The 26,664-nt window shown below is 34.3% G+C and overlaps 1 protein-coding gene across 1 annotated transcript; it reads left to right on the top strand.

Moving 5' to 3' along the window:
* Positions 1 to 483: 483 nt before the first annotated feature.
* On the top strand, positions 484 to 26,158 carry LOC121374000 (solute carrier family 17 member 9-like). The gene is made up of 12 exons (XM_041500861.1): positions 484 to 1,134; positions 5,398 to 5,522; positions 7,751 to 7,877; positions 8,496 to 8,715; positions 12,115 to 12,214; positions 14,427 to 14,500; positions 15,253 to 15,412; positions 16,112 to 16,208; positions 18,492 to 18,579; positions 19,026 to 19,232; positions 21,307 to 21,336; positions 24,136 to 26,158. Exons 1-12 carry the CDS (start codon positions 1,051 to 1,053, stop codon positions 24,273 to 24,275), a joined length of 1,452 nt encoding a protein of 483 aa, XP_041356795.1. The 5' UTR covers positions 484 to 1,050; the 3' UTR covers positions 24,276 to 26,158.
* Positions 26,159 to 26,664: the final 506 nt, after the last annotated feature.

The following is a 26,664-nucleotide window of genomic DNA, read 5'->3' as shown; positions in this document are numbered from 1 at the left end:
GAATTCCGTGATCCCAGATTTGTGATTACTAAAAGATTGCTCATCCAGAATCACGTTTGTGTGACTTCTTTATCTACAGGTTGATAGAATGTGCGTCGACCCGGTGTAACATTACATAGGTAGCACTAAACCGATTAATTTCCGGCTGGGTCGAAGTTCGAGGTGGACCGGACTTGATTGGTTATAAATGTGAGTGTGCTGGTTGTAAAAAATTTTTAGTTTCATCTGGGCTAAAAATGTATGTACTTTTATTTGATCTAGTACCACTGTGTCAGGTAGCCTTGTGCTTGTAACCTGTATGGGGTACCTGTAAAAAAAGTACTCAGATTTTGTGCGAAACTAGGGGTGTTGTAGAAACATCTAGTTATACCGAAAATGAGCCATGAAAGGTACCATTCTCTGCAGTTAATACTAGGGGTTGTAGTACTAATATTTATAGGTCATAGTTTGGTTGATATATTGCATATTATAATTTTTTAAACACAAACGATAACATGGTCGCTTATGGGATTTTAATTGGTATAGTCCAACCTATATGTACCGAGTGTAGTAAAACACATTTTGTTTTGACATTGTGTGGAACAGCTATAAATAGTACAGTTGATGACATGGCTGCAAAAATATAAACCAGCATGTGTTAGTAATATTACACACACTGAGTTCTCTGCATGAACTGACCTAGCTATATGTTTTTTTGTTCAGTTGTGGTTCTAGCATTTTATTTCGGCGCATTACCCAACAATGACATTTCGTAATTATGTTTTTAACAGAAATGTACATCCAGCGTGTATAATATGCGCGGTTGAGTAAAGATTATGAATGGCGTGTGGGCTTTCAATGTTGATTATTGATTACTTGTTCTATTTAGTCTGTTTAAAAGTTAATTATTTAGATGTATATAACACATCTGCTTTCGACAGCCTTCCGAAACGGGGATTAATGTGACACATTACAATGCTGTATTTAAATGGAATAACAGCCAGTTAAAACATTTTGTTTTTCACAAATAGAAGATTGAGAGGGGGATGTTTTAGTAGTCAGAAGACCAATATGGAGAACGCAAGCGGAGAAGAATTATTTCAGAAAACTTCTCGTCGTCCTATATACTACGATGGTTGGAGTAAGGAACATATGGTGAGTTCTGAGTTTTACAAACACCCCACTAACGTGTCGTCAGTATATATGACAGTATTATAGTGGCCGTTAAGCCTAGCTCAGGTCGACCTTGCCATTACACAGATCAGACCCCGAAGGTCAGAATCGGAAGAAGAAAAAAATCCACTAGTCTGACTGGATCGACAACGAATCTATTACACGTGATCGTGACAAAATCACAGTCTAATGCAAAATAGTCAGTCGGGAAGGAAGGAAATGTTTTATTTAACGACGCACTCAACACATTTTATTTACGGTTATATGGCGTCGGATATATTATTTAAGGACCACACAGATATTAAGGGAGGAAACCCGCTGTCGCCACTACATGGGCTACTCTTTTTGATTAGCAACAATGTACGTATCTTTTATATGCACCATCCCATAAACAGGATAACACATACTACGGCCTCTGATGTACCAGTCGTGGTGCACTCGCTGGAGCGATAAATAGCTCAATGGGCCCACTGACGGAGATCGATCCTCAACCGACCGCGCATCAAGCGAACGCTTTACCACTTGGCTACGTATCGCCCACTAATCAGCGTCTGATCTGTATAATCGCAAGGTCGACTTCAGCTAGGCTTTAGATAACATTTTTCTTCTAAGTTATTTCAAAACTTATCTAACTAACGAAATCGAGTTGAATACATTTTATAAAATTATGAGTTGTAAGATAAATGTAGTATAATGTGAACTAATCGTGAGTCGGACATCCTTGGTGTTTTAGATCAATGCTAATATCCATTTATTTTTATTATATAAAAGAGATATATTTGTACAAATATATTTAAATATTATATATGTTCATCCAACTTATCATTGTTATAAATATGTTTCTTTTAGGATGCTGTACTAATGTCCGTTTATTTTTATTTTGTTTGTTCATTAAACGATTACTATACAATAGCAGGTTTCATTTTGTATATTTTATTTTAAATAACTACTTTATTAGCACAAATATAGTGCAAAATATGACCGTGACTTGGACAACCTTCTTTAAGTCTGACAATGTGATCTGAAGTCGAACATACTTATTTTTATAGATCTGTTTCACCTTTAGAGTGAAAGTACATTATTAATCAAATTTTAATTAATTTGGTATCTTATATACTCATATTATTAATAAACTGTGGTATCATTTAGTGTGTAACACAATTACGCACACGTGCATCTAAATGGATAACGTATACAACTGTAGACAACGAGTCTTCATTTGCCTGCCTTAGAGGTCTTTAAAAAGAATTTACTTGATACTGAGTCGGACATTGACATATTATCAAAAGTTAAATTGAACTGTCGACTTGAAATCAATGACGTGTCTTGAGTTTTAAACTCAAATAAAGGAGATATATGTATACAAATATCTTTAAATGTCATATATGTTCATCCAACTTATTTATTTAGCATTGTTATAAATATGTTTCTTTTAGGATGCTGTACTAATTTCCAGATTACTTTTGAAGAAAACGAAACAATAGTTTTAAAATGTATCTTTTGTCGCATTCGAAATTCTCGCTGTATAGTTATTACACCAAGTATTAAATGGAAAGACCTCAATCGTGTATTCTTGGAACGAATGACAAATTGCAAAAGTTCTACAACTAGTTTTTATAAACACTGGCTCCAAAACACTTTTACTAATTTTGTTTTTCTTAATTCTTTTTTTTTTTACGGCAAATTAAACTGAAATTATTTACAAAAACCAATGTTCATGGAGGATGGGAAGGACTATAGTTATATACCCTTGACTATTCGAAGTTGTCTTTTCTACAAACCTGTTTTAAAAAATTAATGTCCTATATATAAGAATTTTGGTGTGAAGAGGAAAAGGAAGGAAATGTTTTATTTAACGACGCACTCAACACATTTTATTTACGATTATATGGCGTCGGACATATGGTTAAGGATCACACAGATATTGAGAGAGGAAACCCGCTGTCGTCACTTCATGTGATAGGCCTACTCTTTTCGATTAGCAGCAAGGGATCTTTTATATGCACCATCCCACAAACAGGATAACACATACCATGGCCTTGGGTATACCAGTCGTGGTGCACTGGCTTGAGTGAGAAATAGCCCAATGGGTCCACCGACGGGGATCGATCCCAGACCGACCTCGCATAAAGCGAACGCTTTACCACTGGGCTGCGTCCCGCCCCTGGTGAAGAGAGGCACATACATATATCTCCCGCTTTATATGAAAGTTGTATTTTTACCAGTACGTTTTCAGAATTAACTTTACCACCCCCTATTCCACAACAAAAACCTAACTCTTTTCTGACACTGGTCGCGGATTTATGTGGAATGTCACAGCTGCACGCAAATTGTTATGACACGTGTTGTATATTAGGCAGAGCTCTCGATATCTACAATACCATTTGTATTTTACACCTGGAAATTAATGAAGCACCACCTGAATTGTATTACCGTCCTCGGTTGTGCAGTGGTTAAACCATCGGACTACATGCTGGTAGGTTCAGGGTTCGTAGTCCGGTACCGGCTCCAACCCAGAGCGAGATCTCAATGGCTCAATGGGAAAGGCCGCTACACCCTCTTCTCTCTCACTAACCACTAAACCAACTGACAACTAACCCACTGTCCTGGGCAGACAGCCCAGATAGCTGAGGTGTGTGCCCAGGACAGCGTGCTTCAACCATAATTGGATATAAGCACGAAAATAAGTTGAAACGAAATGAAATGAATTGTATTGCAGACAAAAAGGCGTCTAGAAGTAGGTGTGGTCCGTACCGACAGAGTTTAAACACGATATTTGACATATTCTATATTTACTGAGTATTTACCGAGGTGGCATGAACAAGTAAAGGTTTTATTTAACGACGCCACTAGAGCACATTGATTTTTTATCTTATCATCGGCTATTTGACGTCAAGCAGATCGTCATTCTGACACTATTTTTTAGAAGAAACCCGCTGTCGCCACATAGGCTACTCTTTTACGACAGGCAGAAAGGGATCTTTTATTTGCACTTCCCACAGGCAGGATAGCACAAACCATGGCCTTTGTTGAACCAGTTATGGATCAGTGGTCGGTGCAAATGGTTTACATCTATCCATTGAGCCTTACGGAGCACTCACTCAGGGTGTGGAGTCGGTATCTGGATTAAAAATCCCAAGCCTCGACTGGGATCCGAACCCAGTACCTACCAGCCTGTAAACCGATGGACTAACCACGACGCCACCGAAGCCGGTAACAATTAATTACTTATGGGAAACACATGAGTGTGATTCCAGCTCCATTGCCAATTACCATACATTTTTTCTAGAATACATTAAATGTTGATGTAACGACAATATTGTGTTTACTGTCCATCTGCTTCACTATCCACTGTATACACAGGACATTAATATCTGTGTTTTGTAGCCTATTCACCACATGTCTACAAGTTAGTATTAGCATAAGCCCAGTTCCACGAAGCGAAAATATATACGGCACTGATTAGCAACAGGCTGTTAATTATCACGAAACGGCATCATTTCACCATCGCTGAAACTCGGTGGTAGAGCGTTCGCCTGAGCTGCGATTGATTGTACTATTTTTTCCCCGTCCCAACCCATGCCCCAAGAGCGGTACATAAAAGCCGTAGTATTTACTGTCCTGTCTATAGAAACGTGCAAATAAAAGATCCCTAGGTTGTTTGACGGTTGCAGATTTCCTCTCTTCCTCTGTATCGACCGAAGATCGAAATATAAAAAGTTCATAAAGATATTTTAGACACCAAATAACGAGAGCTCGCCGTTTAAGGGGAGCTATCAATCGCCCCCCCCACCCCCACCCCATCCCCCGTCACTCTCCTGTGGCTAGTTCAAGAAGAGTAAATTTTAGCTCCCCTAATTAGCTTGTGAATTAAATTTATATAGTATATCAACATAGTATAATATCTCAAATGGCTCCCCATAATCTAAGTTAGGGAAGCAATTAATCACTCTCCGTTTTTTTTTTTTTCACAGCGATGTTTGAATAATCGTGGTTTAAAATCCCCCGCTGTCGAGAGAGAGACAGAGAGAGAGAGAGAGAGAGAGAGAGAGAGAGAGAGAGAGAGAGAGAGAGAGAGAGAGAGAGAGAGAGAGAGAGAGAGAGAGAGAGAGAGAGAGAGAGAGAGAGAGAGTAAATTGTGTTAACATATTCTAGATTTTTATCATTTTACTTCTCTTTTTTCAACCGACCCTCCCCCACCCCACCCCCCAGCTAAAAATTGCTTCGTTTTTATTTTCGTTTCAGAACGCATTTCATGATTTAGAATTACCGCAGGCTGTCATGGCGGAAGATGTTGGTGACGTTTATGGATCAACGAAATTAACGATAAAGGACAGTGTAAAAGAAAGTGAAGGCATATTTTGGCCTAGGTATTAACTTAAAATGCATTATTATAGTAGTGTGTGTGTGAAAAATCTCTTATAAAGATTTAATTAAAAAATGTAATCGTTTACAAACAGCTCTACTGTTGATGGTCACTATTTTCGTTGGTGTTGAATAATCGTTTTTATACTGCAGTTTTCTTGGCATTGAGGGGAAGGACGTAGCCCAGTGGTAAAGCGCGCGGTCGGTCAGGGATCGATCCCCGTCGGTGTGACCATTGTGCTATTTCTCGTTCCAGCCAGTGAACCACGACTAGTATATTGAAGGCCGTGGTACTATGTACTACCCTGTCTGGGATGGTGCATATAAAAGAACCCTTGCTGCTAATCAAAAAGAGTAGCCCAGGGTTTGAAATTTGCCAGAAAATATGGTGGCCCCAAAAATAATAATGCATGTTGGCAAAATATAGTAAGCTAGCCGCAAGCAAGATTTTAATGTGGAATATAAATATTAATTGTGGTTCGTGTTTTAGCTCTAAAGAAGATAATATTATTAATAATAACACCTTTATTTTTTTAAATATTTAAGTCGCCCAAAGAGGACTTTGGTAGCATTTGCCGACCTGGCCACAGGCCGTTTCAAGCCCTGAGATTTCTCTCTCAATATCTGTGTGGTCCTTAACCATATGTCTGACGCCATATAACCATAAATAAAATGTGTTGAGTGTGTCGTTAAATAAAACATTTTTTTTTTTTTTTTCTTTCTTGGCATTGAGAAAATATGATAAATTGAAGCAACTTTAAACACATTTTGACCAGCTCCTCTTCAACAGACCACCATTACATCTGCTTGAAATAAAAGGAATATTGGTTTAATGATGGTTCAGTGCATTGTTTAATCCACAGTAGTCCGAAGGGATGTAAAAAGTGTGGTTCTTTCTATGTCCAAATATTGTTACATACCCTATATATAGCTGGTATTCAAAACTTGTAGTACCATGTTTCAACTGCTTCTCAACCCGAAATAGTGCAACAAATGGACACACAAACCAAAAATGTATAACCTACCATACTCACTAAATTCCGATTGAAGTACTTGCATCATTATTAACAAAATAAATCTTCCATCAACAACATAAAAATTTGCCAGCCATTTTAAATTTGCTAAATAGAGGGAAGCAACTCCCTGCACATTAAGAAAAGTATTGACTTTATGTGTGCCCTGCACTAAATCCACAGCTGTTACTGTTAGTAAAGTGGGTATGAAACATTGTAATTGTGACAGTTGAAGTGTTGGACAAAATGGTGGCATTTTTAATAGCAAAAAGGGATCTTATATAATTGTGTGTTTATTTTCATAGTTCAGATATTATACGTACGACAGCTTTTTAATATATTTGTATCAAGCACTAAGGTCAACGACAGTCACTTTTAGGACCCTTGTTATAAAACATATCCAACAGTAATTTTTTTATATGATATATTTTGACAAAAGGTACTTTTATTTCTTTCATCTTTTTAAACTTAAAAGTAATATTTTATCAAGAATTATGAAAAATAAAAAAATACCGATCTGTAAACAGTGTTGTCTGCTTGTCATAGAAATTTGACAGGGGTCAAGGTTAGTGGACCAGTTTTTATTTTAATATGGTGAAGAATTGTAATAATATGGCTAATTTTGAATTTGAATGACGTCAGTATTCCAATGATGTCACTTTGCATCTCCTTACAATAACCATACACTGGGTACATGACGTTTCCGTTTTAAGAATGCAGAAAAAATTCCAATGCAAAATTGCTATTGAATTTCTTTTTGTTTGAACATTGCTAATGCACCTGAATGTGTTGAAGAAAATCTTGTGATTAAAAAACTGTACCTTTTACAAAATATGGATTTCAAGTGAAATTATGGTAAGATATGCTATATTGTCTACGAAGCCAAACAAGGGTGTGAAAAGTGATTGGGCAACCTTAGTTGGGATGAAAAGTAACCCATTGTTTAATTATTTTTCTCATTGATTTACACTGATGTGAGACTGGCATGCACCACATAGTTACATTGTGAACTAATTGTGTAATCACATGCATTACATTATATGGACTATTAGTTTGTTATATAATAACACATTACTGGTTGTTTACTATGTTAGACACTTCGTTTTTTAATTGCATTGTCTGGTAATAGATGTTGGCTTGTTTGTTTAGAATATTAAATATTTCCCAAGTATACGTGTGCATATTATCTGATGAATGTAATATACTATTTTATTATTTAGAGATGTCAAGAGAAAATGGACTGTTGGACTGTTCACAGGGACGTCCATGCTCTATGCAGCTCGTACGATTATGCCAATGTGTATAGTAACCCTGTCCCAAGAGATGGCATGGGATAAGACAGAATCAGTGAGTTATCAACTTAGTTACTGAGTAATTCACAAATTGAATTGTCATGTTTTATTTTCTCTTATTTTGATGGGGCCATGGTGTAGCCCATTGGTAAAGTGCTCGCTTGATGCGTGGTCAGTTTGGGATCAGTCCCCATTGGTGGGCCCATTGGGCTGTTTTTCGTTCCAGCCAGTCCACCACGACTGGTATATAAAAATATGTGCTATCCTATCTAGGATGGTGAATGTAAAAGATCCCTTGCTACTAATGGGAAAAATGTAGCAGGTTTCCTCTCTAAGACTATATTTCAAAATGACCAAATGTTTGATATCCAATAGCCAATGATTAATAAATCAATGTGCTCTAGTGGTTTTGTTAAATAAAACAAACTTTAAACTCTTATTTTATCATAGAATTATTTTAATTTTAACATGTACATATGTACATACATACACACAGACAAACATTAAACCTTTTTCGATTGTAGTTTTATATCAATTGGTAAATTATTAAATGATGAATTGTCTTTAGCACTTTAGTGGTAAAGTTAAGTTTGTAAAGAAAAATAATTTGAATGATATCACTATCAGTACATATATTAAAATTTATAATATACTTTTATTTTATTTTTTTAAGGGAACTGTTTTATCGGCATTTTTCTGGGGCTATACTATGACCCAGTTTTTTGGTGGTTATTTGAGTGATCGGATAGGTGGCGATGTTGTACTCCCTGTTGCAGCCTGCCTTTGGGGTTTGATCACATTCTGGACTCCACAAGTTGCTTACATCTCAACTGATAAAAACATGGCAATATACCTCGTTGTGTTGTCCAGAGTTCTTTTAGGGATGTCACAAGGTGAGATATATGTCTTTTAAAAATGTGGACACTTTTTGGTTATTTCCATATTTTGTAACTAATACTAGTAATATTATGGATACATGTAATTCTAGAAACAGAAATAATAATAAAAAAAATAATACCCTTCAGATATATATTTGTACATGTAACAGTAGTGTCCACAAGAAAATAAAATGGAGATAAACATTGATAATACTTTTCTAGTTTACAATGGAAACTATCGATTGATGATGTATTTCAAAATCGTTTTTGTTTAAAGGTTAAACATTACATGTCAGAGGAATTGTTTGAGGAATTAACATCTTAGGGCATATTTATTGCATTTAAACTGTTGTTGGTTTAAATCTGGTTTGTTAAGCTTTTCATTTATTAGTCCAACCGGAGGGAACTCGAGGTTTCATCTCCGTCTGTCTCACATATAGTTTTTTTTTTTTTTTTTTTAGAAAGCCTTTAGATATTGACCTACAAGGAAACCTGTATTGCTTTAGCAGTACTCTCACAATGCTTGTTTCTTTTGGTTCATTAGCACAGTTTACACACAAATACAGTAGAATCTCATTGGCTCGAACACTGTCGGTGCATCAAAGTCTGTTCGACCCATCGGGTAGTTCGAACCATGCATTCGGCCGTTGTCGGGTGCTTCTGTAACACAAAAACCAATCGGAAAACCTCGCATATTTCCGTAAAACTGGCTTGGGCGAGATGGTCCGATTGACTCATGAGTAACGAAGTCGCCTTCAAATGTCGGATGAGATACATATTTGTAACTATTATTTATCACCGTTGAATAAACAAATAACAAACACACTGGTAGTCTGTATTTATAAATATTTATTAATTTAAAAAATCATTCTTTATTATGCTGTTGTAGAATCTTTTGCAACATATTGACAACGTTGAGAAAAGAATGAAAGTGCATGAAGCACAGGCGGAGGCCCTTTACCTTTTATTGTTGTAATCACTACATTACATTGATCTCTCCTGTATTTCAAGTTAAAAACAAAATATGCCGACGCTCATGCATAGAGTAGCGATTAAAATGATTAAAGTAAACCGGCGAGGCCGAACTAGGCTCACCAATTGATTGGTGTTTCATGCAAGGTTCATTCAGCTCACGATTATCATAGTACTATTATCTGTACTAGAAAGATAATTACCGATAGGTGCTAAATAAACAACATGAGAAGCCAGCATATGATCTAGGATTAATTCGTCCACTTCCGAATTTATATTAACTTACTTTGTGACTGACGTGAAAGGGTCAATGAAAAATTCGTAAATAAATATAAATTATTTTTTGTATTTCTTCGGATAGACTTAGTCGTTCGAGCTATATATGTTTAATTTTACAGTTCGGACACATAAACTGGTTCGAGAGAAACCTTCTGTTCGACCCTAGGGGTATTCGACCAATCAGCACCAAAATAAAAGGGTTTAATAGGGAAAAAATCGGGACATTGTTCTTGGTTCGAGAATACCGGTAGGTTCGACCGTTGGGCGTTCGAGCCAATAAGATTCTACTGTATGTCATGCTTGTTTTTTCATACCCTGAAAGAAAATGACAATCTTTACAATCAAATTTGATACACATGTTTAATAGATACACATGTTTAATAAAAACACAAACAAGATCATATTTTATTTGAATTTTTAAATTATATTTTTTGGTTCTGGAATAATAACACTCAATAATAGTAATACAAAGTACCAATATTAAGTGATGTCATGTTATATGATGTTCCATGACAATGTCATTGTTACATTCATTGAAAAATTAACTAACTCATTTCTACAGCTGGACCAATGGGATGTCTTTAAACTTTAATGCATGGGAATATAATTATTTTATTATATTTAAAATTTAAATTGGAAATACATGTAGAATATTTAACCTAAACTTTGCTTCACGTTACAAAAATAGTTAAAGAAAATTGGTCAGGCTAAAATTATTTTGACATGTCTTTCGACTCTGTATTATTACTATATTAGGATATAATGGAATTAAAATAGATATTGTGTATATATATATAGACATGTGCTGAAATGTTTTGTTATTCATTAAGCATCCAGGGCCCGTGCTTATAAAACTTTTAGAGTCCTGACTCAATCTCTAATGAAGTTACACACATACAGTTTGTATGGTGTTGTCATGACATTACTGTCTCAGACTATTAGAGTCTCGAGTCCAGACTCAAACAGTTTTATAAGCACCAGGCCTGATGTAAATAATTTTGCACAAAAAGTCAATATGTTTACCTATTGATTTTGTTGTGACCTTCAGGCATACATATGCCATGTACGACCAGTTTGGTGTGTCAGTTTATAAAACAGAATGAGAGAACGACTACTACTGGATTAATAATGTCAGGAACATATGCAGGGTAGGTATTGGGAATACATCTAGTAGACTGGTTTTGGGCTTCTACATGTTCTTCTGCTTTTCCCTATTTTCACAATGTAGATCCATTTTAGCTTTATTTTATGCTTTAATGATGCCCCAGCAATTATTAAATTCTATTAGGTATTTAAAATAGGAAATTGCAACACATGGTCCAGAGATTGAGAAAACCAGGCCTTTCCACAGTTATAAATTTGAAGCACTTGAGAGATCTTGTGTATGCATTTTTTGACAGAATAGCACATACATGAGCACTAGTTGGAATGAAAAACCACCACGAGGAATCGATCCCTTTAAACAAGTACGATACTCCATTGTTAAGACATTTCCTACTCTCTGTTTTTTATGGAAGCAAATATTTGTTTGTATGAGATTAACTGCTCATGACTGTATTTGTAAAAAAAAATTAAAATAGTAAATCCATTTGAGGTTAATGTGAGTATAAGTTATAACTATTTTTTCCCAAATAGCAAGTTAACATGGTCAAGTTGAATACTTTTAAATTGAAAAAAAAAAATTCTGTTGAGAGAAAAATTTATTTTTAAAAATAAAAATAAAATGTTTTAAATTTTGGAGGTGGATAGGTCTTACTAAGAGCAGTGGTTATGAATTGATGAGAATTAGAATAAACATGATTTTAAAGGTTGGTCATGCAAGTCACAAAAAATGTAGCCCAGTGGTAAAGCACTCACCTGATGCATGGTCAGGCTGGTATCAATCCCCATTGGTTGGTTATTTCTCATTCCAGCCAGTGCATCATGACTGGCATGTCAAAGACTGTGGTAATGTGCTTTCCTGTCAGTGGGATGGTGCATATAAAAGATCCCTTGTTAGTAATGGAAAAATGTAGCAGGTTTCCTCTCTAAAACTATATGTCAAAATGACCAAATGTTTGACATCTAATAGCCGATGGTTAATAAATCATTGTGCTATAGTGGTGTCATTAAAAGAATAAAAATGATTGATTTTAATGCGTAGTGCTTTGGTGTTTCTGACAGGTGTACACTTTCCTGGGATGACGAGTCTCGTATCGAGAAAGGTTTCTGAAAAGGATCGCTCCCTAACTATGAGCATTGTATCCTCAGGTTCCCATTTTGGGTAAGGGATCTTTATTGCTTCAGTAGAATTACTTGTGTGACAAACATAAAACCAATATTAGCAGGGCTAGCTCTGGGTAAGCAGAATAATTCGCTAAATTTAATCTTAATAAATTGCAAAAAACAAGTTACTTCGTATTAAAATAACAGTTATTGCATGAAATTTATTTGCCAAATAAAATAACATTTGCCAGTTGTTATTAAAATTTGCAGTTGGTGAACTTGGCGAGTGCCAAAGCTAGCCCTGTTTAAGGGCTGTCACACAATGGTTGCATGGGGGAGGTGGGAGGCAGTAGTTTTGTAACTGTGTTCCCATTACCCAGAAAATGAACCAACAGGGTTTCTGCAAGAGGGTAAAACAGGTATGGCGCTATACCCAAATACTTTGGCAGATGTTTTTTTTAAGTTAACCTTTTGACAAAATTAATTACTCTTATCATTACAGTATGATATTCTTAACCCTAACCCTAAGTGTAACCCATTTTCTTTCTGGGGGAGGCCCCCCCATACCCCCTGTTGAATTCAATTCCATAGCACCATACCCAAAAATTTCTTTCTGGCAGAAACACTGACCAAGGATAAATAAAATAAAAGAACACATATTCCAACAGACCCATCTGGTATTAGGTAATAATTATGCCAAACCCCCCACCCCACCCCTTGTCATCAGTTATGGAACAGCCCTTAAACTATTAAAGTATTATTTGCTTTTAGTTCATTTGTACCCCTCCTCACTATCCTCTTTATTTTACAACACTACCTCAGTTGTACTAACAATATATATTTGTGTTTATTGTTTGTAGCAAATGTATACTCATTTTGTAGTTTCATGTAAAACATCTATATTATTCATATTTGCCTGTTAATAGCTAGTGTTATGTTGATTGTTTGCTGGCTTTTTTGTTACTGTTTACATCACTGAATAATTATATACTGTAGATGCTGAAATTAACGGATTCCTAAATTAATGCGAGTGATGGTGGGCAGACTGAAATGCGGCATTTACTGCAGTGTTAAAAAAGTGATGTCCATTTTTGTCACATCCCGGCACATTTTACTTTTCACTTTATAAGTTTATTTTTTTTGCACAAAAACAAAATTAGGCGTGACATGCTTATACTACTATATGTAATGAGTCTATAAATGCTAAAACTGCATTTCCATTTAAAAAGGATTTTTAGTGAAAGAGATCATGAGAGTCAGAATGTCACATCCTGGCTTAAATCATTACCATGGAATTGCCCATAGTTAGTCTGTCTCGCCTACAATAAATTGTTTTCCAGTTCTGTTTTATAAATATATTACAATTTTAGTATTTGTTTTTGTTTTAATAATGTGGGACACATATGCAAAACATAGAAATAAATGCGTAATATTAATGCGAATAACACAAACTCACATTTTTTGCATTAATATTATGATCACATTAATTTCAGGATCTACAGTATTACTTACATTTTCTGCAACAAATGTGTTTTGATAAACATGGTTAAACTAGGAAGTAAATATGGAGACATTTTTGTGCAGCAGTTATTAGAATATATTAGTCAGATATTGATTTCCTTTTATGTAAATGTATATTTATTATTAAATCAATAATGAGAACACAAAAGGAAAGTTATTCAGAGATACATGTGTATTCAATGACAGCTGTTTTAATAAAATGGATAACAAATTACATTTTATAAAATTAATTACTTGTTAGTGAAACTGTATTTTATATTGAGAATACATGTACTACATGAACTGCCGTTAGATACCATTTATATTACGAGTTGTTTTAAAACGTATCTAACGAGTGAAATCGAGTTGGATACGTTTTTAAACAAGTTGTAAGATAAGTGGTATCTAACGGACACGAATGTAGTGTTCTATTTCTTACATATCTTCAGAAAACAGTTTAAAAATAAATTTAAATGCCATTTCCAACTAAAACCTATGTATGGCCCTAGCGCTTAAAGTTAACTTGTGCATCACAGACAAATCAATTTCAGGTTAACTTTTACGTTGCTTCTAATGATCGTGCTTTTCCACTGGGTGATATGGTATTGGTGACCTGGTCATCACCTAGGTGCAGCCAGCCGTATATCTATAAGATGTTATTGCACGTATATGTGTTAACGAGTATGTGTTATAAAAAATAACGAATAATGTTCTAACCAACGGATGTGTAAGAAAAATATTTATTATGTGAATGCTGTTTTTGCTTTCAGAACCCTTCTTACTGGAAGTATTGGTTCTCTACTTCTTGATAGATATGGCTGGCAGATGCCTTTTTATGCTATTGGTGAGATCTTTCATCTGCATCTTTAAAAACAAAAATATTATTACATCTTGGTTTAATCATTATTGGATATTAAAATGAGCTTCCATTTTACGTAATTTTTATGTCCTGAGTGAAATAATTTACAGTTGTCACGAGGTTTAGTAAGTGACAATGAAAAATAATTTACGAGGGACATAAACATGATATGAAATGGTAGCGAGTTTGATATCCTGTTTATTACCCATAATCAATTTAATTTATATCATAACTGACATTCTAGTAAGGTCATAGTGACCCAATCATATGACATCATATGACATCATATGATGTCATGGTGTTACATCTCACTTGACGTTCAAGTGGTATCACTTAGATATTAAGCAAAATATTTTTAACCATATGGGTAATAATACTGTTATATTTTTGTGCTGTGCTAAAAACATCCAGCAATATTAAGTTTTGTATTTATGATATTCGGTATTCCTACAACTAGCATTTGATGTCCTGTATAATTGTCTGGAACTTTGTCTTAATTATAACAAGTGGAGCAGTGACAGAAACAGATGACAGTATTAAGAAAAAATAACAACATTCAAGTGGATCACTTATTATGGATTGTTTGCAAAAGTCACTATGTTTGGTTACGTTATCAAAATCGAGTCATATATGTTTTTTGGGGATTTTTTTTTATGATGGTTTAATATTATATTTTCTATATGTATCAATGTATTTCATGTTTAAAAACTACTTAATGGCATTTTAATTTTTGACAGGTTTAGGTGGCTTGGGCTGGATGTTGATAGTGAGATACTTTTTAATTAAAAAGCACCGGCAAAAGCACTATGTTTTGGATGTGAAAGTGGGCCACATCATAGATAAAAAACCAACTGAGGCAGTTCCTTGGCTGACACTTTTTACGAAAGCAGCATTTTGGTGAGTCGGATTACACTTGTTGATTTTTCCCTGTCCACGTCAGTGATTGATGTCAGTGGTGTTGCTGTGTGCTGCCTTGCCTGTGGGGAAAAGTGTGTATAAAATCTAATTTCTAGGCTACCAAGGAGTTGTTTTGAAAATTGGATTAATGATGTTTATGGGACACAAACATATGGATTGTGATAATACAGGTACTCTAGGTATTTTGGAATTGTTCAGTTATCTCTGTATTGATTGAAAACACACTCATTGTAATATAAATGGTCTCTCGTTTACTATTCTCTGTCTCTGGACCAAGAGTCACATATAATGTCTTGACACTCAAAAGTTATTGGGGTGTTAAATATTCCTTCTCTTCTCTTCCCAGTCGCCTTCCTTCCCAGTGCCTTTGCTTCCCATACCTTGCCTTCACTCCCAGTCCCTTATTTGTAACAAAATAACCCTTGCCAATAGATTTAGTAGGAAATTATATATAGGAAAGAAAGTTTTAATTTTATGATATTTCATATGTTTAATATGCAAATAAAATAACTTGTTTATGTAATAGTTTTCCAATGAGCCTTAAATTATAGATTATATCTTGAGTTTCAACTAAGAGTTTTCACATGTCATTGGTAATTCCTTGCAATATGAAAATGTCATAGTTTATATGATGCTGCTGCTGATATTTATGTAAATTTTGAATTATCTGCTTTTCAGGTCTCTTCTTGTAGCTCATTTTTGTGAAAACAACGCATTTTATATCCTTTTATCATGGATGCCTACATATTTTCATGAAAATTTTCCCACTGCAAGGGTGAGTCATGGTTAATTTGTTTCCAGACAGTTAATGATAGGCTAAGAACGCTTGTTCATTTTATATACTAACAACAGATACAGTATCCAATAATTTCAAGATATTTTCATTGTAAACATTTCTCCAATATGTATACAGATTTTTAATCAAACCAAATATTAATGGATTGTCTATAGAAAGTTGTTCTGGCTGTATATTTCTTTAATATGTTACTAATTTTCCTTGGACTTGAGTAGGCTGTTTGTTTGAAATGTATACAAATTTATAAAAATTACAGAATACATAATATATTTTCGTTCACATACAGTTCAGTTTTCATTATACTATTTATCAAGCCCAGTCACTGAACATGTAAATTTATGTTATGTAGACAAAAAGAAAAAGAATTGCACATTTTTCTTTTGATTGGTTCATTTTATTTTAGTGTTTATGTCACTAAACATGTAATGTGGTTTTCATTAAAGTTAAGGTTGTAAATGAATAAATGTGAAAATGTGAAAACATACAGCAATAGTTGAGTCTGCTGACCTATTATGGAGGTGCTAGAAATAAGTCATGACTTTTCAATTAACTTGTTTTTGGATTGTTTTTCGTGGGGGGTTTTCTTTGATGATAGAGTATATATACTCTTCAAAAAAAGTAGGGGAACCTGAAATATTAATGTTAATATCAACTATTAGACTGAACATATGTTTTGACCACAGACGTCCTAGTAAAGAACATTCAGGTCTGTTTATCAACACACCGAAACACATTCCATAGTTTGCACGTGCATCATGCAATTGTCCCGTACACGTGTCATTCTCGATTTTGACAATTTCCAGGAATGTCGATTAATCACTGTGGAACATTATTTCTGTCAATCTTTTTCATTCTGTTGATCATGCAGTTGTTATTGTTTTGTTTTTAGTCATTTTTATTGTTTGAATTTGCGATTTACTGATAAAAAACCCGTCAACTTTCAAATTTTACTTCTGACCCCAATTGTCCTAAGATCTTTGGTGGTCATAAAAACCTACTGTAATACTGAACTACCGGTTGTAACGTTTGCCCAATTAATTCACTATTATCATATAACCATTCCCCACAACTGATTACACCTTACAATTTTGGCAATTGTAAATTGTTATTAGACTTCCCCTACTTTTAGTTAAAGAGTATATTTACAAATATAAATTTTAGCTCCCCTTAGGATGTGAATTTATCTAAGTATGAATATACAGTGATATCTTAAATGGCTCCCCATAATCTAAGTTTGGGGAGCAGTTAATCACTTCTCTCACTTTGTTTCATAGCGAGGTCTATTTTATATGTTAGTTAGGCTAGGCCAAACAAAAAAATAGGTGTGTTTCCGGTCGACCGACCGTCCCTAGTTTTACCCCCCGACCCTAATTTTTTTTCTCTTAAACTGAAAAAAAACCCCTGAAAAAAAAAGAAATAAATAAAAAAAGAACATCACTAAACAAGAGTATTTCCTTCCTTGCACATTGTTTACGTACTATTATACGATACATTTTGCACATGTAATTCCCTTCCGAAAAACATCGAGAAATTATAGAAAAGCTTTTGTAATGTGGTTCCTTCCCCTGATTAGCTACCACCGAACAGCTTAGTCGGTCACGGAAGTAACCGAAAGTACGAACATAGCCTTAGTACAGGTTATTTCGATTAAATATAATCGTATCAATTCAGCTTAATTCTCGTCTTCACTTAAATCAACAGGTCTTATTATTAATGCATCTCAAATGTTTGCATAAAGTATTTAAAGTAAGAACAACGAAATTAATACAAATGTCCCATTAATTTAAGGAAATACACAAACAGTGCATACCAATACTACTACTACTACTACTACTACTACTACTACTACTACTACTACTACTACTACGACAACGATGACAACAATAACAATAATGATAATGATGATAATGATGATAAATAATAATAATAATAATATTTATTATTATTATTATTATTATTATTATGATAGTATTCAATTTAAAAAAAAAAAAAAAAAAAAAAAAAAAAACCTACCTACCTACCCTGATTTTTTGGTTATGCAATCGGAAACACACCTATTTTTTGGTTTGGCCTTATCTTGGTCATGTAGACTGAATAACTGAAATAAGTCTTGTCTTGTCTGAAGTTGTAAAATTTGACATTTATGATTTTTGAATTTGTTTTAACATTAGTTTTAGTGTGGGTCTTTAGTATTTTTGTTTTGTTTTTGTTTGTTTGTTTGTTTGTTTGTTCTATTAATATTTGTATTTTTTAATTTTTCAGGCTTGGGTTTTCAATGTTGTGCCTTGGGTAGTGACAATACCCAGTTCTATATTCAGTGGATATCTAGCAGATAAAATGATAAGTAAAGGTAAATTATTTGAATTATTATATTTTTGTACTAATTGAATATTCATTAGGATTTGTTAAAAATAGTCATATTATTATTTTAAATATAATCACTCCAGCAGTTACTATTGGAACTAACCTGTCTAAAAACAATATTAAGACAATTTCAAAAACATCTTTAACAATGTATATTCCAGTACTACCTATATTTCAAATCCATTCCATAGAATTGTTCCTGTTTTTCTTTAAGGTAATAATAATAATGCCTTTTCACATAGATTTTCGTAACTTCACAATGATCTCTCCTAATAATGTAATATCAGTAACCGATATAATTTTACATGAAAATATTTTAAATGACACTTTAAATGTTAACCAGCATTAATTTTGTTTCTTTCTAAATTATAGGATTATATTTGTTGGAAAATTGTTTCAGCTTTAACAAACAATAATCATTTATCATTCCAGGCTATAGTACTACATTTGTTAGAAAATTCATGCAGTCAATCGCTTTGTATGGAACAGCGACGTTTTTGGTTCTGATATCGTACACGTCATCTTACGAAGGTTCATTGACATGCATGGCTCTAGCCGTATCGTGCTGTGGATTCCACAACAGTGGTGTTCTAGTCAACCCACAGGACATCGCACCAAAACATGCAGGCTCTGTGTTTGGTAAGGTGCATTTCTTCCTTTGACATTATCCAGCCAGTGCACCATGACTGGTATATTAAAGGCCATGGTATGTGCTATCCTGTCTGTGGGATAGTGCATATAAAAGATCCCTTGCTACTAATGGAAAAATGTAGCGGGTTTCCTCTCTAAGACTTATGTAAAAATTACCAAATGTTTAACATCCAATAGTTGATGATTTAGGAGATAACCATATGGAGTTTTTAGATTTGCGGGTGTTATTGTCTATTTATTTCATTTTTGACCTCAGGCTAATGCCTTCAGTCAAAAATGACATTTGCAGGCATCAAATAGACAATAACACCCGAAAATCTAAAAACTCCATATGGTTATGTCCATTGAAAACCGAATCGTTTTTCTATGGAACTTAACTGTATATTTGGTATTTCTTGAAAAAAAATACCTGGCTACAATCTAACTGTAGACCCTTGAATCGTCAACTTCACCTGTTCTAATTACTAATGACGTCACTTTCTAATGACGTCGTTAGCTTTCCGGGTGTTATTTTCATTTGATCCTGGAAAAAGAATGTAATTGACCAATCACAATACAGAACACACTCGCTATCAATTACAGTAATAAATCATTGTGCTCTAGTGGTGTCATTAAACAGAACGAAACAAACAAACTTCTTTAAATATGTACACAGTCTGAGGTTTTCTTAGCTGATCATTATGTAGAATGTATGTTTTTTGTATCATGCAAAGATTGCTGTGTTTTTAAATTCTTTTATTACCACAGTATTTTAAGTACATTGGAACCGTGTTAATCTGAACATGAATGTTTAAAAAAAAAAAAAAGTCCAGATTATTTATGTTTCCATAGTACTGAATCATATTTCCCTTAAATAACTGGCTATTCGATTCTGGTATTCATCTTTGTGTTCAAAAGCTATAAAATTGTGTCCAAAAAGTATTTGTCCTATCTATTAACAGTTCTCCGTAATTAAATTTTGTGTTTACATAACTTCATAAACATGCTATAAAAGAAAGCTATAAAATCAAAGGTATTGGACACTATACTGCCATTTTGGGGTTAATATCGTTGTGTGACTGGTACTAATTGGCCAGCTCTGAACCAGCTCTGAAAAAAATAACTCTTACTTTAAATCGTACTTATTACCACAAAATATTTTAGATAAAGAATCAAACCACATGCAATGCCTATGTTTAGAGCTTGAACACTATGGGCTGAATTTGCAAAGCCGGTTTTAGACATATACACATGTAACTACATACATTTACTATGCTTAAAGACCTGCTTTTAAGAAAAACAGGCTTCCCAAATTTTGTCACTTTGTGTTGAATAACAACAGTAAACTAATCCAGATTAACAAACTTATTAGCAGAGTGAAATGTTTGTTTGTTCTTTTGACTGACCATGTGGTAGGTTTTTGAGACTAAGGAAGTCCAGGGCCCTTGTTTATAAAACTGAGTCCAAGCTCAATATTTAATGATGTCACACGCAAGCAGTTTGTATGACGTTATCATGACATTAAAGTATCAGACTCTAATTATTAGAGTCTTGGATCAATCCCCGTTGGTGCACCCATTGGGCTATTTCTAGTTCCAGCCAGTGCACCATGACTGGTATATCAAAGGCTGTGGTATATGCTATCCTATCTGTGGGATGGTGCATAGAAAAGATCCCGTGCTGCTAATGGAACAAATGTAGAGGATTTCCTCTCTAAGATTAAACATCAGAATAACCGAATTTTTGACAGCCGATAATGAGTACATCAGTGTGCTCTAGTGATGTCGTTAAACAAACCAAACTTTAACTTTAACTATTAAGAGTTTCGAGGCCAGACTAAATGTTTCATAAGCAGCAGACCTGGGTCCCATTGTACAAACAATCTTAGTGCTAAGATCACTTCATAAAACAGGGTCCTGATAATCCAGGTCTTACTGAATGTTGCAGTTTGGAACCATACAGTTCTGTGATTACAGCAAAGTATTATGACATAGATCTGTTTATATATATATATATATATTTACTATATGCACAGCTAAAGAAATGGTGTGAGTTTTTTAAATGAATGTCTGTTTATTTGTAGGTATTATGAACATGGCTGGTGCTATTCCAGGTATAGTATGTTTTATTTAAAGTAAATTTTATTCACATAAATAAGAATTGTTTTTGTATGTCATATTATTTTAAAGGGACACACCCTAGTTTCAATCCATGAAAATTAACACTAAGTTTAGTTAATCTACAAACCTGTAACACATTTGGATAAATTTACAATTGATAGAAACATGAGTCTTTGACTTTGAAATGATGAAATACCCTCTTAAAATGGACTAAAACTTGACTCCATAACTGTTACTTCTCAGACGCACATGCGTTTAAAAAAATATGAGAAATGCATGACCAAAAACACTTCGAATATATGGAAATTGATAATCTAAACAATAAAATCTAAGTACAGTATAATGTAAGTTATCAAAAACAGTTATAATAGTAAAACATATGCGTTAGTGTTTAAAAACTAGGGTATGTCCCTTTAAGTTTCAAAAGTATGTCACTGTGTATTAGCCGACTTTTCAAGTCTTTAAATGCCATCATGAGAAAAAAGGTCGGCCAATACATAACTTGTCGGTCATTCTAGGCTTCAAAACCTTACTGTTACATTGTTCTGCCCAAGAACAGAACAATGTTATCCCACATATGGAGATTATTCATTTTTTAAAAACCTTTATTCTTTTTCAGCTATCTTTATTAAAATAGTATTAATTTTGTAACTTTGATTAGTTCACTAAAACTAATGCACGGAATTGACTGAACATTACAAGAGACGGATATTATTTCGATATGTCATTCTATATTTTTGTCCAGTTCAACTACCTAAAAATTTAGTCTGCTTATACATCATACCAACCTTTTTGTACCAGATGAAGGGCAAACTAAGAGGTCAGCCTATTCACAGAATCGGCTAATACACAGCGATATACCGTATATGGTATACTAAGAGAGAGAAAAAAGGGAACCAAAGTTCAACAAATCCGCTAGCCCGACACCCGTGGCTAGTGGTTTTTAAGTTCGGGCTAGTGAGAAATGCAAAAACACTACCCCTGCGGGCTAGTGGTTTCCACCTCCCTCCTTATCATTCTATCATGTTTTTTTGTTTGTTTTTTTTCTCTCGGCTGAAATTTCGTTTAATAAATTTGATTGTGACGTTTGTCATCGAATAATATCAACAACACAATCAGTATATAATAAGGGAAGGGAACTGTATTAACGTGCCCACATCCTTACAGTTCAGGCACGCTTATATAATAATAATAATCCACTTGAACTAGGTCTGCAAACTGCAGTAACATGCTATCTCTACATCGCCACAGTTACAGCATGCATTGTTTACTTTTCCCTTTCAAGTTTCTGGCACAGGAAATAAGTCTAATGACATGCGTGTTTTGATTGGTTGGACACGTCACGTGGTAGTTAATCTCGCACATATGTTTTAGGCTAAGAACTTGGAAATCACCAATCGCGACGACAGGTTAATCTCAATTAAGTAAACCCCAGTCATGCTTTGAATTTCAGTGTTTGTTTTATTGACCTATTGTTTTCTAATTTAACACTTCGCTGACATGTGGTTATCAGCAATCAGAAAAACAATTTACTTTAATGGTAAAAGCACATGCAATGACTCTGCTTGGCCTATTACTGTAGCGGTTTGGATAATGTGTCATAGCTGCCGATACAAGATGATACCTTTTTTGTTCATCAATTAACAACGGATTAGATGTCGCCATTATATTTTTTTGATATCGGTCTGACATGGGATAATGCCCTGTATTTGAGCAATTGGCATCACTGTTCCTGGCGACATAAATAATAGGGCCCTAAATGTATAACCCAATACCGAATACACTGAACCATCTATTACCGTGTGTCACACTGTCATACTCTCTTTTTAAATTTAATTATTTTGATAGTGGGTTTAGATATCAACCATGAGTTTGCTCAATTATTTTTCCCCGGGGAGAGGGCAAAAGCAAAAACGGAACAATGACGATGGATTATACTTGACAAAAAACCAAACGTACAACACGACAAAAAACTGAAAGTTACATGATTTAAGTGTTTGTTTTATTTTACTGTTATACTTGTAAATGTGTTATCTTACAAAAATTATATAAAAATCCAGTTATAAGTGATCAGGAATTTGGGCTAGTGCTTTATCTTGTGGGTTTGTGAAAACCACTAGCCCTGTGGCTAGTGACTTCAAAATATTTGTCATACTCTGAGGGAACTCACTGTTAGTGTTGTAATGCTAATAAAGTACAAAGATTTAATGTGACATTGAATGTCAATAGTGTGGAATTGATTGCCATATTATTGTTTGATAACATTTTATTTAATGATTAGGCTGCAGTTTTTAACTTGTTACTTTTTTGCAGGGGGTACGTTGTAGTAGCTTCATGGTAGTTCAAGCTAGAGGTATGATGGAACATAGGGTTAATTCTTCTTGAATAACCCATTCATTTTCGGTTTTACTCCAACCAGTGCTCTACAACCGTTATATCAAAGACCAAGATACAAACTCTCATATCTGAGTTAAAGTGAATAATTATTCTTCTTCGTCATACACTCAGACAGGGACCCCAGTGGCTCAGACAAAAGCTGCTGTATCCTGTAGGTTCTTCAAGGGGCCAAAGAGTTTCTCCTTCAGGGGTTCATCAGAAAGCCAGACTGCTTTTATCTGGTTCTGGTAGGTGGGACAATGTTGCAGAAAATATTCCACAGTCAACAATCCAATACTACTATTCAATAATAAGAAAGACTATATTGCATTTAACACATTTCTCCTCTAATATTAGACTTGCCTATATACTAAGGTGTTGTTTAATGATTCTTTTTCCATGTTTAACTGTTGCAGGCTTTGTTGGAGTCTACATGGCTGGACACATACTGGAATCTACAAAGAGCTGGAGTGCGGTGTTCAACCAGACTGCTGCAGTGTGTGTGTTCGGCTGTGTCGTGTTCACTCTGTTTGGAACTGCCAAGCAGCTTGTTTGATCACACACAGCAACTCGTAGTGTGTTCATCATATTTCCAGCCGTGTGGAACATATGACTGACCATGTGGAACATATGAAATATATGACTGACCATGTGGAACATATGAAATATATTACTGACCATGTGAAACATATGAAAGATCAAGTGGAACATATGACTGACCATGTGGAACATATGAAAGACCAAGAGGAACAGTTGACTAACCATGTGAAACAACATGCATGACTGACCCTGTGGAACATATGGCTAATCATATGAATGATTGGACTCATGTGAAACCTGACTATCCATGTCAAACATAACTACCTATACGACCAAACATGATTAACCATGTGAAGATAATAATTATGACTGATTACATGGTTTTCCATTTTGAATATAAACCTGACTAACTGAAATAATCATATGAAACATATTACTGATTATGTGAAATTCATGAATAACTGCAATATACTTATGACGGTGTGTAATGTAAGTTTGGGTAGCATAAGCCTGACTATGTGGAATACTGGAAATGTTTACAATACAAGCTTGACTCTTGACAATCTGCTTAGCTGTGGAATAATATACGTTTTACTGAGGAATATAAGTTCGACCACAGACCATAACTAAGCCTCACTGAGGAACACAGAGCTTTAGATCTCACTAATTTGGGTATAACAGTTGTAGGTTTTTTCGTCTTTTCTGAACACTTTGAGGTCTTTTTAGTGCAGCAATTACTGGTAAAAAGCATTTCAAGTCATTTTAATCTAATTGCAGCTTGACATTCCAGTGGTTTTGAGGTGAAATGTTTTTGGGTTAGCGTATTTGTACTTTATTTGGGCTTGCTTTTTTTGGTTACATTTATTTTGGGTTCATTTATAGCCTCAAGTTTGGTGCAATCTAAAGCTTTGGAAAATACATGTAGAACATTATCCTGGCTGATTAGAAAAATAGTCTAAATATGGAACATTTGTCTGACTGGAAGACAAGCCTGAATATGGAACATTCACCTAACTGGAACACAAGCGTGAATGTGGAACATTTGCCTGACTGGAACACAAGCCTTAATGTGGAATATTTGCATGACTGGAACGTTTGCCTAAATGTGAAATATTTGCCTGACTGGAAGACAAGCCTGAATGTAGAATATTTGCATGACTGGAACATTTGCAAAAATTTTATATTCTTGTGTAAACTTTATTAGTAGCAGCCTCAAGTTGTTTTTATTGTCGGAATGGGATTCTTGTAGTTTTCGCTTTCCAAAATAAACCTAGTCTCTGATTTCAGTGACACCATTTGTTAAATTAATGTCTTGCCAACATCACATGCAACATTTATGAAGTACGGTATAATATATGTATGTAATGTATGGCAAACAAAAAAGGTACCATTATAGGGAAATTATGCATACATCTGTTACATGCAACATTGTACTGGGACATCACTGTGTAACAGCAGTTAATATGAGGGGTGGTTTTACATTACAGGCTGTAAATTGAGCAGGATTCTCTGCTTTGGGTTGAAAGCATAAGATTATGAGATGGAGTCCCAAAATATCTAGATAATTCATTTTTATAATTTTGACAGAATTGTAAAAAAAAAAATTAAATCCCAAAATTCAATGCCTGAGTTTAGAAATAATCACATGATTGAGAAGATTGGTAGTTTAAGAGGGAATTGCTTTTATTACCTATTACACACTAAATGAAATTAAATAAATTGCTATCATCCACAAAATACATGTATATACTTGAGGGGAAAAGTTCCTGTGCATCAAATAAAATGGGATCAAATTAACTAAAGTTTGTAAATGGTTGAAATTTGTGATTTGTGTGGACACCATAATCGTGTAAATGATCTCATGTTTACGAATGACTAATAAATAATTTGTTGAAAACAGTTTGATTTATTCTTCAATACGATTAAATATATAATTTATACAAAACATGCAGGAACCTTTTTCCATGAGTATATTTGAATGTAACATTCAGCTTGCATAAAAATAAATAGACAATACCCAGTGCTAGCTTCGGGGGAACAGAAAGAAAATTTCACCAAATTATCTATTAAACCTTGTTATTTTCTGACAAAACTTTAATTATTACATGATATTATTTCTCCAAATTAATTTTTTTTTTAAATTCACCAATTGTTCATTAAATTTGCAACTGGTGAATATGACGAGTGCCAGAGCTAGCCCTTATACTTGTACCTAACATTTTGTAAAAACCTGGGAGCTAAATCACTAAACCGTTGAAACATTGTTATCACACAGTACAATGCAAAAAGACTAGCAAGGACTCGGATGTTGGTTAAGAGAGATTTGTGAAGTATGCCCCTGACCTACATTATTAAATATTATTATTTATGCAAATAAACTGCCTTGAGTTCGACTACTGGTTTGT

This window comes from Gigantopelta aegis, chromosome 6 (genome assembly GCF_016097555.1).
Source record: "Gigantopelta aegis isolate Gae_Host chromosome 6, Gae_host_genome, whole genome shotgun sequence".
Taxonomy (NCBI): Eukaryota; Metazoa; Mollusca; class Gastropoda; order Neomphalida; family Peltospiridae; genus Gigantopelta; species Gigantopelta aegis.
This window is presented reverse-complemented; position numbering and strand designations above follow the sequence as displayed.

Coding starts and splice junctions, on each gene's coding strand:
- LOC121374000 (XM_041500861.1), top strand. CDS start 1,051: ATGGAGAACGCAAGCGGAGAAGAATTATTTCAGAAAACTTCTCGTCGT. Junction 7,878..8,495: donor CATGGGATAAGACAGAATCA/GTGAGTTATCAA, acceptor TATTTTTTTAAG/GGAACTGTTTTATCGGCATT. Junction 19,233..21,306: donor ACATGCAGGCTCTGTGTTTG/GTAAGGTGCATT, acceptor GTTTATTTGTAG/GTATTATGAACATGGCTGGT.